General features: G+C 40.3%; 2 protein-coding genes across 4 annotated transcripts; one reads left to right on the top strand and one right to left on the bottom strand.

Moving 5' to 3' along the window:
• The first annotated feature begins 630 nt into the window (after positions 1-630).
• Positions 631-1,988, top strand: LOC149407447 (zinc finger CCCH domain-containing protein 2-like). The gene is made up of 2 exons (XM_089613916.1): positions 631-1,149; positions 1,370-1,988. The coding sequence occupies exons 1-2, from the start codon at positions 685-687 to the stop codon at positions 1,688-1,690; spliced, it is 786 nt and encodes a 261-aa protein (XP_089470042.1). The 5' UTR covers positions 631-684; the 3' UTR covers positions 1,691-1,988.
• Positions 1,989-2,282: 294 nt separating this feature from the next.
• Positions 2,283-10,922, bottom strand: ALA2 (aminophospholipid ATPase 2). 3 transcript variants are annotated; one of them, XR_016296836.1, is made up of 27 exons: positions 10,848-10,922; positions 10,254-10,454; positions 9,949-10,162; positions 9,746-9,862; positions 9,563-9,655; positions 9,293-9,467; positions 8,837-9,003; positions 8,611-8,715; positions 8,383-8,480; positions 8,144-8,286; positions 7,653-7,749; positions 7,397-7,506; positions 7,145-7,309; positions 6,672-6,826; positions 6,481-6,561; positions 6,175-6,295; positions 5,948-6,054; positions 5,562-5,693; positions 5,306-5,459; positions 5,102-5,219; positions 4,505-4,678; positions 4,365-4,416; positions 4,151-4,278; positions 3,874-4,024; positions 3,465-3,786; positions 2,702-2,865; positions 2,283-2,452 (listed from the first exon to the last, which is right to left on the bottom strand). XR_016296836.1 is itself a non-coding variant. In XM_089613900.1 (26 exons), coding segments are annotated over exons 2-26 (3,327 nt in total). In that variant the 5' UTR covers positions 10,400-10,454; positions 10,848-10,922; the 3' UTR covers positions 2,283-2,863. The 3 variants fall into 3 exon arrangements, 2 of the variants coding, with proteins under 2 accessions (XP_089470026.1, XP_089470019.1); XM_089613900.1 differs by having other exon boundaries at positions 2,283-2,865; XM_089613893.1 differs by lacking the exons at positions 2,283-2,452; positions 2,702-2,865 and having other exon boundaries at positions 3,328-3,786; positions 10,848-10,921.
• Positions 10,923-12,879: the final 1,957 nt, after the last annotated feature.

The raw sequence follows: 12,879 nt of genomic DNA, 5'->3' as shown, positions 1-12,879 counted from the left end.
CAGTTTCATTTGACAAAACTCGACGTTGGGTTTTTGGATCTTAGCGTTACTCTCTCTCTTTCTCTCTGCTTCCAAAAATACGACACGACTTTATATACATAAATGCATATTTGTACAAAAGTACATCCTCACGTAATTTTTTTGTCTACGGATATTAAATGTTTATGTCCCAGTTGATATTTATTTAAGTTTACAACAGTAAATAAATGATAAATCACAGAGAGCGATTGTTTGATATAATTTTGGTATCTAAAAAAAATAAACATTTTAATTTTTTTTTTTTTTTTTTACGTATTTGTCCGAATAATTTTGATATATTGCGGAAGAAAACAAAGGGCAAAGAGTATTGGAAAAGGCATTGTCACTAAGGCGGTCCAAAAAAATTATTGAAGTACGTGAGCATTTGTTACAAGACTCAAATATTATAAAGATATATAAACGGATAAGCATAGGAAAAATAGTAAAGAGAATTAGTATGAATAATGAGAACGGTGAGAAGTGAACACATACCCCATACTTGCATGCTCTTCCCTAATGCTGAGCTGCCACGCATCTCTTCCTCCCATACCTCCATCCTCGTCATCCTTTTTCATTTCTCTCTCTATATATAAAACTATATATATACTCACACACTATCTCTGGCATAGCAAACAAAGTAAAGCAGTACTACTGGTTAGATAAGAGATGTCGTCGAACGCGTGTTTTGTGAGGGACATAGAGATCCCTCCCCGGAAGAGGTTCACGGCGGCGGACGCCACGTCGGACGATTCGGAGACGGAGCAGGAGGACCCGTACTCGTCGGACCAGTTCCGGATGTACGAGTTCAAGGTCCGGCGGTGCACGCGGAGCCGGAGCCACGACTGGACGGACTGCCCGTTCGCGCACCCGGGGGAGAAGGCGCGGCGGCGGGACCCGCGGCGGCACCAGTACTCGGCGGCGGTGTGCCCTGAGTTCCGGCGCGGCGGGTGCTCGCGCGGCGACTCGTGCTCGCTGGCCCACGGCGTGTTCGAGTGCTGGCTCCACCCCGCCCGCTACCGCACCGAGGCCTGCAAGGACGGCCGCCACTGCAACCGCAAGGTCTGCTTCTTCGCCCACTCGCCACGTCAGCTCCGCCTCCTCCCCCCCACCTCCCCGGACTCCGACCTCAGGGTACGTATCTATATGCCACGTCATCTTTTTTTTTTTTTTTTTAAATTGAAAAATATTTGATTTTTCTATGTATTTTGGCTACTGTTTTCATTTTCTTCAAATTTTTCACTCTCTCTTCCAAAAGGGACCTTTAAAGTTTGGCGGCTTAAAATATTCTGAATAAGATTTTTTTTTTTTTTTTTTAATATATATTGATATTGGGTTATTATTAACACTACAGATTCTGAATAATAAGAAGAAGAAAGGTTCGGCGATGGGTCACCAGCAGCAACACCAATGCTGCTGCTGCGGTTCCTCGCCGACATCGACGCTGCTCGGATTCGGCGGTCTGTCGTCGCCGCCGGCGTCGCCGCTGTCGGAGCTCGTGTCTTCTCTGGAGGCGCTTCGCGTGGCCTCTCCCCGGACGCCCTTCCACCACCGCTTGGACGACCAATATCATCTTCAGTTCCCGCTGTCTCCGTCGCCGCGCCGCCACCCGCTCGCCGCCGACTCCAACTCCGACGACCCGGATATCGGCTGGGTGGATGACCTCTTGATGTAGGAATAGGACCACGTTAAATTATTATTTATGAATATATATGTATGATCTGATGGTGGTGTGATTTTGTCAAGTGTGCATTCGCAGCCGTATATATTATATATCTTATATTATATTCACCATTCCATCACATCACTATCACTACTCTCTTCTTTTGATTATGTTATGTGTAAAATATATTTCTATATATCTTCGATCGATCACCATCGAGCATTTGGAATGTTATTTTGTTAATCATCAGCTCTGTAATGTAATCTCATATTGCCGCTATTTCAATGAATAAATAAATAAAGTTTTCAAACTTCGTGTAATTTTTGTACTTTGTTCATCTGCTGGCCAGTCTATTCGACATGGGATCGGTGGTAGCTAGGTTTCCATTGTTTCTATTGTTCCAAGAAACAATGGAAATTGATTAATGACTGACTCATCATCATTTACACTAGCACACTAGTAGAACTTTGTGATAACGTATATAGCATCATGTAGTTGACATGAAAAACCTAAAACACATAATTGGCATTTATGTAACGCGCGTATAACTCGTACATCGACGGTTCGGTCATTTATTTGGCAAGGCTAAAGAGATTCCCTCAGCGATGAAACCAGATTATTCATAAATAAATAAAAAATCGCTAGTATATTAGATATTCTTACATTGTATGTATATGAATGTAGGGAAATTAGGTACATAGAAAAAATACGTGGTAGTGAACGATGGATTAAGGTAATAATGTTGTTTCCTAGGAGGGTACGTAATCTTCATATCTGGAACACAGGAATTAAGAAATGACCCATGATCTTGTGTTTATTTCAGAGAGCGATCAAATGAGATGGCATGAATACGGTGTTACGTTCGGGAGCAACCCATGCTACAACGACCCATGGATTGGATGGTCCCTTGTAAATATATATATATATATATATATATATATATATATATATATATATTCATTTTTTGAAATCCCAATTCAAGAGACCCATGCTTTGCTTCGGTAATATGATGAGTGAGTTTACCTTTGCCACAACAAGGTATGGTATATGGGCACTATGAATGAGTGATAGTGGACCAACTATTTCTATGATCCCCACCGTGGGACATACATAAATATGCGTGTAGAACTTGAATCCCAAGTTAATCCTTTGTCTTATGCTTGGAAACGCGTAAGTTGATCAGGTTCCTGAAACCATAACCTTTGCTTACATTTATCATTTATGGCACAAAAGGAAGTTAGAAACTAGTATCCTAAACTTAGTTACATCACATGTAATAGAGAGTGATGTGAGGGTACATAGTTATTAAAGTGGGTCTCAGGCAACAACACCAACCAACAAAAGTCTCCATAAAAATCTTTCGAGTATATCACCTACTCCCATATTTTCTTATACTACATCTGGCTCAAAACAATCCATTCCCCAATAATTTAATAATTCGATTATTTTTAGTAAATCTAATGGAGTGAAAGCTAACCCTAATTACAACAGCTATTTTTTCCTCAAAATATAGGAACTGTTCTTCGAAAAAGTTTTGATAAAGCATTCTACATATTATAAAGTGCGCAAGTTTTGAGACTCAATGTTTACTATAGAGCAGGTAACAGCAGAGAAAATTATCAATATAATCATCGTAATGCCAGATCAACGAAAATAAATAAATAAAATTTTCTTAGAGAAAATCTTTTTATGGCTACATGTGTTGATTTTACATTTGGAGAAAAATGGAATGGTATGGTATATTTCAATTATTGTACCTACATAACGTGAGCTCAGTTGTCCTTACAGTTTCTCGAGTAGCTGGAAGAGGACAATCTGGTGGACTGAGAGTGAAAAAAATCTAAAGGCGTTCCGGGACCAAACGACCTTCTTGTGGCGTTCGGCGAGTCAGATAGCAGGGGCTCGTAAACCGGGTTCCTGATCTTGGGCGACAAGGAAGAGATTTCGGTGTCGATTGATCTCGGCGTTTGGGGTTCAATGCTTCCTATCGACAGTATAGGCCCGCCCAAACGCTCAGCTTGCTGAAGCGTGTTGATTTTACTCGGTGTGTATGTGTATCGGAAGAACTTCAGTGCCAGAATCGGACCCATCCCTGCTGCAACTATCACCTGCAAATATATCAACCAACAGGCTTAAATCCCATCCCATCTCAGCCAGGGTTTGCAATACATTCAAGGTCACAAAGGGAGACTTACCAACACAGTTATCCAATACGACGGTTGTCTACACAGCCGAAACATGATTGTGTACATCCCCGATGATGGAATCGCACTGAACACCCAGTTTATTATATAAAATGCAATCAAGTTGCCCCAAATCGCTAGGTGTTGTAGTATCGTAAAGGAACTGCGTGCATCGAAGCAGACTCAGTTTCAGGCATTTGGTGGTTTGAGACAGAAAATCCACATTCCACACAAACAGCAGAGAGAGAGAGAGAGAGAGAGAGAGAGAGAGAGAGAGAGAGAGACTTACTTTGTCTCCAACACCATAACAAAAGCCTGCAACCAAATACACCCGGAGAGAGCAACTAGGGAGAGCTCCTCAATTTCGCTCTTTTCAAAGGCGTAAGAGTGTATGCAGATTATGAATACTATAATCGCCTGATCACCAAATTTTATTGTTATCTTCTCACTGGACTCGAAACTCTTAAGAGTACCAAATAAAGAATGATGAACAAGAAACTTACATGGTAAAGTGATCGCCCAAACCATCCAGCAAATGTAGTCGGGTTCAGAAGCCTGTGAACACAAAGCACATCCCAAATCACTATTTATTTCGGATAAAGAACTAACTACTGGATAAATACATGCTGTTATAAGGTCAAACCTTCCTGCTTGGCAATAAAACAGAATCTGGGGATGCTGCATAACTGTTTCTTCACTAAGATCTTTGTCGAGGACACTGACTAGAACGGGGACACTTGTGTACAAGACATTGTAAGCCATTAAGCTAACAGAATTGAAGAGACTGGTCCCAGAGACACCTGATATAAAAGAGAAACTGGGCACGCGCACAAGTCAGTACGCCAGGTATTACATAGTTTAGACAAAGAATTCAAGTCCTACACTTTGGCAGATCTACAAAGACACTGGGCCAGCGCAATTTGATTGCAGGGATCACGGAGAATGTCTCTGCTTTTGTTTTGTATCTCTCTCGGTTTGAGGGGCGGGAGTTTTGGCTACTTTAGGTTTTTGGCTTTATTTTTCCCCTATGTACAAAGGCCTACGTGGTCAATTCGATGATTCGTTTTGGTCTTCTCTGTTTGGGTTCGCGTGCTAGATTGGCGTTGGATCCAAGGGCTAGGTTCTTAACGTCTCATTTATTTTTGTGAAACATTGGCTTTTGCCTTCATCAATACATATACAAGAGGTTACTGCTTCAAAAAAAAAAAAAAAAAAAAAAAAAAAGAAGAGAGAAACTTACAAGATCTGAATGAAACAAATTAGCAGTGACTTGTAAAACGAGTACTGAGACAGAAACGCTGTACGGTTGTAAGAGTAGCGGCCGTGTACAAGTATCAACCTTTTCAGAAATTTGAACTCTGCAAACACAAAAGGAATATTATTTAAACATGAAATAAGACTGAGAACGGGAATTAAAAAAATTGGTCACAGATTGTTTGCGCACTTCCTATACTGTAATCAGCAGCTCGTGCTGCCTGCAAACCCTCTCGTCCACTGATACCAACTCCGATATCGGCTTGTTGAATCATCCTCACATCATTCCCGCCATCGCCGATGGCCAGCGTTCTGTAATCGCATAATTTTAATATCTCCACAAGCTGCAAATACGAATGGCAGATCGAGTCATGCTCACTGACGTTTTTAAGGAAACTTGAGATGTAATGAAAAAACTATCTCATCTTGTTACAGCACTCGGTTACCTGTGCTTTCTGAGATGGCGTTACACGACAACATATAGCAGTCCTAGACAATATTGCTAACTCTGTAAAATCTTTTCGATAATGCTTAAGTGCGATTTCCAGAGACCAGCCATCAATGACAAAGGCCACATCCTGGCAGAAGGTAGGAGAAAAGAATACCAAAAAACATGAGGAAGACGACTTAAAAGCGGAAAATATTCAGAGACAGATAACAATAGTATCCCAAAAACAAAACGTGCACGAAATGACTTGCATAACCTATACACCCATACTTACCAGAGACATCAATATATTAGTAATACAAATAAGAGTACTACGTAATTCATCAGATATTTTAGGACTGTTATAAATTCTAATGACATGTCACAATCACTTCGAAAATATACCTTGGGCTCTGAAGTTGTAATCCTCATTGTAAGTAAAACTCTTTCTAAACTTCTACGGACTTCATCCTCAGTTTTTCCATCAATCAAGAGAAGTTGACCTTTTGGCTCTGTAAATTAGTGACCCCCAGTCATATCTCACAAGTGGTTTTGAAAAACTTTCGCACTCAACACTGTACTACAGAAAAATCCAGAACACTAAAAAGTATTAGTGTTTTAAATATACATACCTGGTGAAACAAAATTGCAAGAAAGCGCTATTTGTATAGCCGTGTTCTGCTTGTCACCAGTCAGCATCCAGAAATTGATTCCTGCTCTTCTCAGTGTCTCAATAGTTTCTGGTACGCCGTCCTGAAAGTCGCAACTCAAAGTAAATACCATCTGTCCAGTATCTAATAACATGAAGATACTAACTGTTCCCTTTATTCAACTTAAATTATCATTTGTTTCCTTCATCATACAAACAATGGAATCAATTGAGAGAGAGAGAGAGAGAAAAAAAAAAATCTTCATCTATGCTACAGAGTAAGAATCACCTGTAAACGATCCTCTATTGCAGTAATTCCAAGGACCTCAAAGTTATGCTCTAATCTTTGACAGACCTCAGCAAGTCTCCACTGCACAAATTAGTCAATTTCAGCGGAGAGCATATATTGACAGTTTGTACCATGTCAAAGCATTTTTATTGCCCTTCAAAAAAGCGTACAAAATATCCACCATTTTTTACCTCCCTATCGACCAATGTGCTACTGGCCTCTTTAAACATCAAAGACCATTCCTGATAATCCTCTTCCTCCAATTTCCGCCAAGCTAAACAGAGAGTGCGTAGACCCAATTGGGAATATTGTTCCACAGCTTCAATAAATGTCCTAGTTTGTTGTCCTGGTGTTTATGAAAAAGTATCAAATGCACAATACTATAGGATAGTTGGATGGGCCAAACATAAGAGATCAATCATCCTAGTTTTATAGGGGAACAAACATATATTGCTTTGCGGTTTATATATTTCTATATATATTATACACACACACACACACACACACACACACACACACACACACACACACACACGCACACACACACATACACACACACTAAGGCAAGATAAACAAACATATATTGCATTGCGGTTTAAATAGCCTTTGAAGCAAAGAAATTAAGAATATATAAGAAAATAAAGCATAAAAGAAATGGTGTTACCGGAAGATGCATAAGGAAGAATCGCTTCATCTGCACCCTTTGACAGAAGGATAATATTTCCATTCTGGCAATCTTTCACCACAACTGACATTCTTTTCCTGTCGGAGGTAAACTCCAGAATTTCCAAAACCTCGTACCTTAGTATAGAAGCATTGAACTTGATTTCTAGAACATGTTATTCAGAAGTTAAGACCACGCATAAGGATTGGAATTTATATTTTCATTAGTCAAGTAGTAGTTATGCATCATTACCGAGAACATTGCCACTTTTGTTGAAGAAAACCACATGCAACTGTGCAGCAGCTTGGACAAGTGCATCCTCATCCTGGGACTGTGCCTTGTAAACAATATTCCCACTTTTGCTATAACAAAGAAACATACGCTGCATGTTAAAAGCCGCAATCCTTTTCTACTTAGTTTAATCTGCTGCTTTATAGTATCAGACAAGCCATCGGACATCTTGCAAACAAACAAAAGAACAAATCTGAAAATAGATGTCAAGAATCACCTTCTAACAGGGACTACTGTATTACATATGGCCATAATTGTAAGAAAACGAATCGCATCAGGAGAGCCACTAGAAACAGCATTGAGTAACCTCGCATCTGTTTATCACATGATATAAATTAATAGGGTGGTAGTCATGGAATAGAACAAAAACAGGAACCAAACAAGATTATAAAACTCAAGGGAAAAAATTTCAGCAATACATCCCACACGTTGCATCCAGCATTCGTGGATTTAATTTTTCACTGTAATCTAAAGTTAAGAGTATCAAAATTGTACATTAAAAAATTAACTGACCATATATAATACAATATATAGTCATAGCAAAAATTTATAACACAAACGATGGCATTCTATGATTTTTGGTTTTATTTCTACACACAAAAAAGAAAAAGAACAGAGGAAGCATTCTAGCGTTACCTAGAACGGGATTAGTTGAAACAATACAAGCAACTAAAAGAATACATGAAAGCAGAAGTTCAAAGTTCAAACCTTTCAACGCATCTCCGGTCTCATTTCCATAGAAAATATTCTTGATGCAGCATCTTCTAAAAATCATCTTATTTTCAGTTAGAGTACCAGTCTTGTCGGTCAAAATGTATTCAACTTGTCCAAGGTCCTCGCTAATTGCTGTACTGTCACACATCATACCCACATATTACACAGAAATTCAAAAATGTAGCAAATGCTCTTAAATTTAACAGCATTTCTACAAAAGCAAATAAACTCACTTTGTTGCATGGGCTGGAGTACCAGTTTCGTGGTCAATCATTTTACTATCCCAGTCGATAAACTTCGCATATAAACCCTTCACAAGATCCAGTGATACCTGCCAAAGATGTAGAACATTATATTAGGAGACGCTGTATTACCTTCTAACAATTTTGAGAACTGAGAGATGTCGGTTATCTAGTGAATTATTGCCTAACCAAATGTTAACGGTGTATGCTCAAATATACCTTAATTGATATGGGTATCATGATGGAACAAAGAAGCTCAAATCGAAGAGGGATGACCAACAATTCATACCACGGATCCTCCTCGGGATACTGGACATACCATAGCTGGAAAACAGAATAAATCAGCTAAGTTAGAGTATAGATATCATAGAGCAACAAAGATATAATAGAGAATGAAAAAAGAAGAGAGAGAGAGAGAGAGAGAGAGAGAGAGAGAGAGAGTTACTTTCTTTGCTTCTGTGCCCTTCCATACATTACCAGCTATACCTAAAACCATTACAACCACTATTTGGAAGATAAATATCGCTCCAGTCAATTTGTCAATCATGGCATCCATCGCTGTTAGCTTCGGTTCAGGTACACCACGACTCATACCCAGCTTCGTTTCATTGCCTGGAAAGAGAAGATAGCCACTTAACTTTGTGAAAATTTACGTGCATGTTCTTAATTCAGGACACTTCTACAATTAGATAATACCCACACTGAAAGTTGTCAGATTGAAGATAAAGGTACAAAAAGTGTTATGAACTGGATCCTTAATTAAACCCACAAATCAGCTTTCCAAGATAGAGATTAAAGACTGCCTCGTAAAAGGTTCGTACCAAATACTCATATTACTAGAAGGCATGTGTGCAAAACAGCATTGGTATTTGAAGTGTGAAATCAAATAAAGGAAACTTGCCTGTATAAACAGCAACACCACACGCCCACTCTGTATTCCGCAAGTAACACGACTGAAGAATTGTGTTTTTAATGGTTAAAGGGCACACATCATTATCAATAAACGGAGGAAGCAGCCGCAAATTTCCATCAAATCTTCTAATGTCCTTGTCGGGAACGGGACACTCAATCACACCCTGCATGGGTAAAATAAACAGACACGATCACTAGTCTGACAAGACTGAAACAAAACAAAATAAAAAATAAATCACAGGCGAGAAAGAGACCGTGCCTTGATTTTGTGCAAGAGCTCAAGATCAATCCCCATGCAAGCTGAGGGAATGACCCTCGTCTTCAGATCAGTTTCACCATCCAGAGCAGAAGTCTGAAATGAAAAAGAAAAAAAAAAATCATATAATTGGGTTAAAAAAAATAAAAAATCATTAGGCGCGGAAGAAATGACTAAGCTATATACCTCTACATAGCAGAGGCCCTGCGGATCAGATGTCCCTATCAAGATAAGATCACATGGCACTTCATCGTTTTCTCGCAACCACACTATAGACCCAACATGAATATCCTGGGCTTGAACCTAAACACATATATGAGAACAATCATGAAACAGCTGATATCAAATTTGAGACACAGAAATACAAAGAGAGAGTATGGATAGTTTACGTGTTTCTTTACGCCTTGCTTCAGGACCCAAACTTCTTTCTCATTGGCTTTCTTGTCCGAAAGATACCTATGGTAGTCATCCCAAGCCTCCTTCGTAGCAGAGACCGCAAAAATGAAGACAAGTGGGCCCCACGTGCTCGCTGGATTGACCGGAGTTATGAGAGACCATAACTGAAGGCATGCTATCAGCAAAAAGTACTGGTTCATGAAGCGGCTGTTCGGACAACATAACGGAATCAGTCAAATGTCACTCTAACTAAACTTAATTCTCTAGAGTAATTCAACCCAAAAAAAAAATCAATTACCTGAACTGTTCCCATAAGTTCTTGGGAAGGAAGTTAAACACGTTATACTTGGTGTTGGAAACCCGATTAGCACAGTAGAGATCGCGCGAGGATTCCTCGTCGTTAATGTACACGAACCGCTTCATGTTCAAGCTAGAAAAAGGCATGCGATCATTCTACAGCACTTGAATCTCTTCCAACTTCCAAGGTCAATCTCAAATCCTGAATCACATACAAATTTTTTTACACTGGAAATTAGTGATTAAGTCATTCGAACCGCGTCTCGAGTTTTCTCTTGTCGTTGTTGAAATAATTGTCGCTCTGATTGTTCAAAAATTCAAAGAACAGTTTGGAAACATGTTGGTCCAAGAACAAACAAACAAAGCATATCAAACTAAAAAAACATAGAAGAGAGTGGAAAACCAATAGCAATTATGTTGTGCAAATGAATGTCCATAAACTCATCAAGAGAAACTACCAGGTCTTCGGAATTGACCGAGAAAAAAAAAAAAGAATCCATCCGATGAAAGATGTTGTGAAGATCGTGGATAGGAAAAATATAGAGAATAAGGTTATACGATCGTAAATTGGTAGTTAGGTTGAGTGGGATCGTACCTTGGGGCTTCTCGCTTCTCTTCTCCTGTTTCTTCTCTTCTGGTCTGAAAATGAAGAAGATGGCAAATTGGTAAATACATACAAGTTATTGACTCGACTCCAGTGTGTGCGCCTTCAGGAATTCACTGTGGGGATGCACCAACAACATCCGTAGTAGGCCCCATCGTAGTGATACGGAACTAGGCCCACATCTTAATTAAAGAAAGAACTTCAAGATATAACTACAAAAACGTGTTTTTAGCCGGGTTTGAAATTAGGTAGGGGACCTTCTTTTTTATCTTTTTTGGCGAGAGATTACCTCTTCCTCGATTGTTGAAGACTTTTTTTTTACGGAGGACCTAAATCGACATTTTTTAATTCTCCCTTTGCGTATTTTTCGGCCAAAATTTTTCGCGTAATCTCGCAATTCACCGTCGTATGACCATTACTTTGATGGAACTCACAATACGCATTTGGATCACTCGTCCATTTTTTTTCTTGGGGTTCTCCCTCCTTACTTTCATCGCCTATGTTGAAAGAAATCCCGGAGGAGCGTGTTGTTTTTTAGTTTGCGGTCCTGCGTTGTGGGGATTTGTCCTTTTAGGATTATTTTCCCCGTTTCCAGGTCGTACCCAGGTGTTCGAGTGAGGTTTCTTTTTTGCCGCATGTCTCTTAGCCAATGACCTAACTTCTTTCTCGGCCTTGGCATAGTTTATGGCCCTATGGATTGCGTCTTCAAGAGTGGGGGGTCGGTTGACAGTCATTTCCAACCTGATTCTTGAGTCATGCCATATCCTGTTCTTGAGAACGATCGTAGCGGATTTAGGGTCAACATTGGATATCTTTGACAAGATATTCTTAAAACAGACCATTAAGTCTTTCAGGGACTCATTTTCTTTATGTTGGATCCCTCATAGGTCGGCCATTGTGAGTTCGTCCTCGACGAACATAGAGTAATGTTTTAGGAATGCTGCGGATAGTTTTATGAAACTATCGATGGAGTTGGCCTCTAATCTGGATAACCACTCTAAAGCGGATCCGAAGAGGTTCTCGGCGAACAGTTGGCAATAACCTACCTCTCGTTCTCTCTCCGTCAGCATAGCTCGTCCCATAGCAATTCTAAAGGACACGATATAAGTCTTCGGGTTCGAGGTGCCATTATAACGCGGACGAACTTTTCCGATATCACAATGAACACATCGGTAATGTTTTTTTGTGAAAGGAGTCCTCCCTGTTTCGGCGACAAGATGATCTATTTCAGGGGGCGAACTGGTGCACGGTGAAACTTTGAGTGCACAGCCTTCAATTCGGCCGTCATGGATTCCTTGAATTTTTCTAATTCAGTCATGCTGGGATCGCTATTATGAGAATAATGATATCATGTGCGCATCGGTGTGATGGTCGTGACTTCGACTGGTTCTGTTGTGGTCTAATTCAGTTCGCTTGGAATTTGGGCGCTGAATGTTGGCAAGGTCATCGAGGGACGAGGTCTAGGGTTTGCTGGAAAGTATCCGATGGGAGTTCATGTCGGCGGAGGCGGGGGCAACCCGACCGGGTCGTTTCGAACTTCCTGGGCAGGCTCAACGGAGGTTCCACCGAACTGAAAGTTCGGATAAGAGCCTTGATCTGTTCCCCTGGAAACCTGAATCTCGACGAAGTCCAGCCGGATGCCTAGAGGAAGAGCTCAGCTCATATGTGCGGTTGACGCTGCATTCCAAGCCGACTCCGAAGTGGTCATTTCGTCGGACCCGGTTTGTGGATCCGAGGTGTGCAAAGGGGTCATAAGGGAGTCCAACCGAGCATTGAGAGTTCGATTGGTCTCGTCTTGATTTTCAAATTTCTGTTAAGCATATCCAGGATTGCCTTGATCCCCGCGGAGATTTCCTCTCCCGATTCGTGAGTCGGAGTGGAAGACATGATATTTCTCTTTTTTATTGTTTAGAAAGCTTTCTACTTTTGGTGTTGGTCTTTCTGAATCTCCCCACAGACGGCACCAAATTGCTGATGTCGAGATCTCAACATCACAAATACTATTTAAGATGTATTAATTTTA

The sequence above is a fragment of the Urtica dioica genome, chromosome 1, assembly GCF_054948205.1.
Source record: "Urtica dioica subsp. dioica isolate 48M chromosome 1, U.dioica_male_clone48M_v1_H2, whole genome shotgun sequence".
Classification (NCBI taxonomy): Eukaryota; Viridiplantae; Streptophyta; class Magnoliopsida; order Rosales; family Urticaceae; genus Urtica; species Urtica dioica.
This window is presented reverse-complemented; position numbering and strand designations above follow the sequence as displayed.